The sequence below is a fragment of the Brassica oleracea genome, chromosome C9, assembly GCF_000695525.1.
Source record: "Brassica oleracea var. oleracea cultivar TO1000 chromosome C9, BOL, whole genome shotgun sequence".
Lineage (NCBI taxonomy): Eukaryota > Viridiplantae > Streptophyta > Magnoliopsida > Brassicales > Brassicaceae > Brassica > Brassica oleracea.
The window spans coordinates 11,676,207-11,682,677 of record NC_027756.1 but is presented as its reverse complement, the minus strand read 5'-3'; the positions used below and the strand labels follow the sequence as shown (position 1 = coordinate 11,682,677).

The following is a 6,471-nucleotide window of genomic DNA, read 5'->3' as shown; positions in this document are numbered from 1 at the left end:
GTAAACGCATGAAGTGTAAGTGGTGAGCCAACGCACATATAACGCACATATGTATACCATGACTAGTCGTACCCGCCAAGTAACGCAATACGCGTTTGACGGCTTGCCAATGAGTCTCCGTCTCCGTCGGTTGATGCATAAACTGAGAAAGATGACTAACCGCGAAGGAGATGTCTGGCCTCGTAAATGCAAGGTATTGCAGGCTCCCTACTACAGAACGATATTGAGAAGGATCTGATAACTTAACCCCATCATTCAACTTCAACTTAGGCGTTGTTGGCATTGGAGTTGACACTGTCTTGGCATCAACCATATTGTTTCTAGTGAGCAAATCGATGATGTATCTTCTTTGCATTAGGTGCAATCCCTTTGCTGACCGGTTCACCTCAATCCCCAAGAAGTAGTGCAAGTCTACTGGATCCTTAATGGAAAACCGAGTGGCCAATGACTGAAGAACAGAGGAGACATGTTGTGTATCGCTACCGGTAACGACAATATCATCAACGTAGACTAGTATAAACGTATGAGAAGACCCAGACTTGTAAGTGAATAATGAAGTATCGGCCAGTGAGTTTTGAAACCCAATATCGAGTAAGTGATTCTTTAGAGACATGTACCAGGCTCGGGGAGCCTGTTTGAGACCGTATATAGGTTTCTTCAAGCGACAAACATGGTGTGGTCGATCAGTATCTATGAATCCTGGAGGTTGAGTCATATTGACATCAAGTTGTTTAATTGGCCACCCTCTGTTAACCGCAATATCCAAAACTAGCCTGATCGTTGTTGACTTAATAACTGGACTGAAAGTTTCACCGTAATCTACTCCATACCGTTGTGTGTTTCCTCTCGCCACAAGTCGTGCCTTCGGACGATCAACCTCTCCATTCGCCAAATATTTAGTTGTGTAGATCCAACCACAACCAACCAAGTTCTGTGAGGGGTGTGAAGGTACCAAATCCCACGTGCCGAACTGGATTTGAGCATCATACTCTGTTGACATGGCTTTACGCCATCGCTCGTCTTTCAGAGCTTGAGCAACTGTTCGTGGTTCTGGATTCAAATACCGCTTAGAAGCATTGAAACTGAAGCGGGATGTTGGCTTGACAATCTTGTTCTTAGCCCTGGTTTGAATAGGATGCTGATTCTGTGGTTGTTCCTTGTCGTGTTGTGTAACTGGATTTCGTGGGTTCCAGGTGATTTGATCGTTTAACGGTGGTTGTGTTTGTGGTTCACTGGTTTGCGAGGAATGGGTTTGAAGATTTGGTGTAGGTGAGCTTTGTTGGTGGGCTTCATTTGTTTGGTGATTGGGCTGGGCCGTGGGTGTCGGCCCATTTTGACTTGGAGCAGTGGGCTCAGAGTTAGAGGGAGAAGAAGAAGGAGAAAGAGACAGAGAAGGCGATACCTGAGCTTGTCAAGGTGAGACCGGAGAAGATGATGCAGGAGGCGGGGGCAGGTGAGAATCCAAGCACGGGGAAGCAGATGTCTCCGGTGGCGAGGCAGTCTGAAGAGGAACTCGAGTGAGCAGAGGCTGACACGTTGATTCCGACACATCATCTCTCGTTTCAGAAGTTTTTGATTTTGTTGTTTCACCAGCCGAGAATGGGAAAACGGATTCTTGAAAGGTCACATGTCGTGAAGTATACATCCTTCCTGTGGGTAAATGAAGACACAAATAGGCACTTTGACTCGTTGAGTAGCCGAGGAAGACGCAAGGTTTCGACCGATCTTCCAGTTTATGCTTCGTATAAGGCCGCAGCCAGGGGACAACCAAATACTCGAAGTCGATTGTAGTTTGGAGCCTTCTGGAATAGTTTCTCATACGGTGATTGATACTCCAGATTTGGTGTTGGGAGCCTGTTAATCAGATAAATGGCTGCAGCAAAAGCGAATGGCCAGTATGTCTTTGGCATAGAAGCTTGAGACATGAGAGTGAGTCCTGTTTCGACAACGTGTCGATGCTTCCGCTCCGCAGCACCGTTGTGTTCTGGTGTATGGGGAGGTGACGTAAGGTGTGAGATGCCATGGCTCTGCAGGTACGCTTTCATTACCATAAACTAACCACCATTATCAGTAAAAAGAGTGCCAATCCTTGTCTGAAATCGGTTTTCAACTAGCTCTTTGTAGGCTGGAAATATCTCCTTGACTTGGGACTTTTGTTTGAGTGGGTAAAGCCAAGTATATTTGGTGAAGTGATCAACAAGAATTAGATAGTATTTGTACTGGTCAGTAGAAATTATGGGAGATGACCAGACGTCGGAGAAGATAATTTCATGAGGTCGTGTGGAGGTTATACTGGAAGTAGAAAAAGAAAGCTTATGGCTCTTATTAATCAAGCAATCTGAGCAAGACAAAGTGTTTGAAGATAACTGAGAAACAGGAAGAGAAAACTTGGAAAGAGTTTTGTTTAAAATAGCAATAGAAGGATGGCCCAAACGAGAGTGCCAAGATGATAATGTAGCCTTTGAAGATGGAGACACAAACATAGCCGCAGGAACAGAGTGCATCACCGGCCATTCATACAGCTTCTCCTTAGTTCTGCCTTGGATTAACCGGGTCCCCGTGCTCAGATCCTTCACCTGAAATGAAGATGGAAAGAATTCGACGGAGACTTGGTTAGTGTTACATAAACCATACACATAAATTAAGTTCTTATGTATGTTAGGCACACACAAAATATCATTCAACACTAGAGATTTGTTTTTAGAAGAAAGTGTTGCTGAACCAGTATGGGTAATTGATTGGTTTGATCCGTCTGCTATGACAACCGCCAGATTTTAAGGAGCGACGGCTCTGATACCATATAGAATGTGGAACTTGATTCTTATTAGAAAGCACAGAGTACAATATATAGCTAGTACATCACGTAGAGCTAGGTTAATAATATTTACATATGAACCCTTTCCATATCTACATCCTCAATATCCAATCGGCCATACCATCTGACTACTTCCGCATAGTTATATATGAAAAATAACGAAAGAATGGTATCTCCTACTTTCCTACACTGAGGCAACTCCAGCAAAGATCCCTTATATATTAAAGGAAAATCATTGTAATAAATGCATTCATAATGTAATAGACACGTGACAACCTCACAATGATTTGATAATAAATATGCTAAAGCGTTCACACTATATTCATAAATGTGTTCACACTATATATTTCGTATTTTTTAATATAAAACTCACATGCATGGTTCCAATAAAACTTTGGATTTTTTGGTTCGAATCAAAACAAATAACGAATCAAAAGCTAAACTATATATATATATATATATTATTTTTATTGTTTACAGATAAAGCATGGACAAAATATTTATAAATTTTTATTTGATTCGTTATCCGTTTTGATTTGAACCAAAAAAATATGGATATCAGTAACTCTACGATGAAGATCAAATACTAAAATACAATTAAAAAAAGAAACAAATCACAAATACCTATATTTTTAGGAACAGATATCTAATTTGATCTGTTATATGCATATATGTACAGAATTATATATATATATATGTTATATATATTATAGTTTATATAAGTTTTACAATATTTTTATGAATTAAATTTATTATATTAAGTATTAAAATTTAAAAAGTTAAAAATATTTTATTTTTGTAATAAAATGTGATTATTAAAAATTTTAACTATTTTTAAAATTTTATTTTATCTACGGATCAAATCGGATATTTTTTAAAATTCTAAATCATTTCGGATATCAGAGTCACCGACTATCCAGGTGGCTAAAGATTGAATCGACGTGAATGCCTCCAAATACCCGGATATTCGATATGTGCCCACCTCTATTTACGGATACAATTTATTTTTCTTTATATGAAAAAAATTCACTTATGTCAAGGCCTTTTTAATTTTTAATTAATTTTAATTTGATCTTTCATGTATTATTTTGAACAAAAATGTCATTTAATATTAATTAACAATATCTTTATATATTTGTCAACTTTTTATATACTTTTACATATACATACATGTACACCTTGATGTGAGCACCTTGTGACTAAGTATTTATCACAACTGAAGTATCTATTTTTTTTGGAAGTTGAAATATTTTTTTCTTAATGTTTTTTTCACTACTGACCAAATTGTAGTGAAATGATTTGTCTTCACAATTTTCTTTTCTTTTTCTTGAACTATTATCCGTTTACAAACTATGATATGAAACCATTGGTTCGACATGACGACTATCTAAAATTCATAACATGAAAATAAACAAATTATAGTAATTTTTGGTTTTTACCGAAAAAACTAAAAAATCAAACATTCTAACCGAGTAAACCAAAATAAATATTAATTTAAAATAATAGTTATATTTTAGGAGATTAAAAACAAAAAAAATAACTTAAAACCGAACCGATATCCAGATTAAACAGATTTAATGTGTTTTTATTAAAAATAACGAAATTAATAATCACGTTCCGCGCAAGGCGCGGATTATTACCTAGTGTTGGTTATTACTTAAGACATGTCTTTCTTCAAGTCGCATCCTTATCTTACTTCAAACTGCTTGCGCAAGTGACTTAGAAATGTTTTTTCAATGACAAGAAAATACTGGATCTTTAAGTCTATTCATCGATCCCTTACGGCAAAGCTTATACTTTCCATCTTTTAATTTTCTTTTGGAGAGCAGACTTCTCACCGCATGATTGAACCTATAATTCTTAGATCCTTACTAAGTAATTTAAAAGTTTTACCAGATCAATTTTTGGTTGGTGACTAAAAATGCTTTCCATACGTACTCCCCTCAGAACCTTGGAAAGACGTTGATTTTGTAGTTGCGAGACGTAAAAGAAGTAGAAGCCATTAGAGACAAGCTGAGAGAGATGTAATAAAAAAAGGAACAAAACTTAGGTTCACCTCTAAGGCGAACCTTTAAATTCACCCTCCTCTTATTACCAATCAAAATGCTTATAAATTAATAATAAAATACATTATTTCTTTAAAAAAAAATCTAAAATAATTGAAAAAAAATAATGAAGCTCATTTTAATGACGCTAATGCCACTAACTAAACCCTAAATCTTAAATTCTAAACCCTAAACCCTAAATCCTAAATTCTAAACCCAAACTCTAAACCCTAAACCCAAACCCTATATATTAAACCCAAATCTTAAACCCAAACCGTACTCTCTAAACCCAAACCCTAGACCTTAAACTCAAACCCTAGATCCTAAACCCAAACCTAGACCCTAAACCCAAATCTTAAACCCTAAAGAAACAACATCAACATTAACCCAAACCTTTAGGATATAGGATTTGGGTTCAGGGTTTACGATTTGAGTTTAGGGTGTAGGGATTAGGTTTGGATATATGGTTTAAGTTTAGAGTCTATGAATTGAGTTTGGGATATAGGGTTTGGGTTTAAGGTTTACGCTTTGGGTTTAAGGTTTAGGATTTGGGTTTAGGATTTGAGTTTATGATATAGGGTTTGGGTTTAGAGTTTACGGTTTGGGTTTAGGGTTTAGGATTTGGATTTAGGGTTTACGGTATAGATTTAAAGTTTAGGATTTAGTTAGTGGCGTTAGCATCATTAAAATTGACGTTATTATTTTTTTTCAATTATTTCAGATTTTTTTAAATAAAATTAATCTATTTAATTATTAATCTAGGTGGTATTTTGATTGGTAATAAGAAAAGAGGTGAATTTAAAGGTTCACCTAAGTTTTGTTCTAAAAAAAGTTAAAAGGTTAAGTTTAATCAACTGTTTCAAAGTAATGTATTTTTGGAAAGCTGTATAAAAGTAAAATAAAAAGGGATCCTTCTGTGTATTGAGGCAACATCTTGACTTATGAGAGAGGAGTCTTGAACTTAAAAGAGAGGAAGATTGATTTGTTCTCTTTTTTTTTTTTGGTAAATCAGCCTTCAAATTAAAACTTAAATCGGTTACATAATGGATAGAGCATGTTTGGCCACACGGTCAGCTCTATGATTATCTAGTCTAGGAATGAACTTAAACTCAACGACATTAAAGAGGGTAGATAGGAATTGAATATCCTTGAGGAGAACAGCGATCTCGACATGTCTTCCCCTTGAATTCACCAAATTAATGAGAATCTGAGAATCAGAACAGATGAGGAGAGCGTTAATCCCGCAATGCAGAGCAGAGGTCATGGCATCTCTCAATGCCAAGGTTTCCGCAGTTAGGGGCGATGCTACGAAGGTAGCTGTCGCTGAATGAGAGGAGGATGAACCCGCATCATCAATGATCCAAGCAAGTCCTGCACACTTCGTCGATGGATTCCATGCGGCGTCCGTGTACATGCAAGTTCTAGACGGGACTAGATTGGGATCCTGGTTGATGTGAGGGTTGATTTGATGATGGGTAGGGTTTAGATTCTGAGCAGAGGTCCACTCGCGGGCTTCTCGGATTGCCTTCAGGATTGTCTCCTCTGGTGAGAAGTGGCGTTTTTGGAAGATCAATTGGTTTCTAGAGATACAGAGCTTCCAACAGATCCAAG

At 37.1% G+C, this 6,471-nt stretch overlaps 1 protein-coding gene across 1 annotated transcript; it reads right to left on the bottom strand.

Annotated features, from left to right (window-relative positions):
• Positions 1–5,896: 5,896 nt before the first annotated feature.
• Positions 5,897–6,274, bottom strand: LOC106314318. The gene has a single exon (XM_013752212.1). The coding sequence runs from the start codon at positions 6,272–6,274 to the stop codon at positions 5,897–5,899; it is 378 nt and encodes a 125-aa protein (XP_013607666.1).
• Between the last annotated feature and the right edge of the window lie 197 nt (positions 6,275–6,471).

Bases quoted from the DNA above. Each gene is read 5' to 3' on its own strand.
- LOC106314318 (XM_013752212.1), bottom strand. From the start codon at position 6,274: ATGTACACGGACGCCGCATGGAATCCATCGACGAAGTGTGCAGGACTT.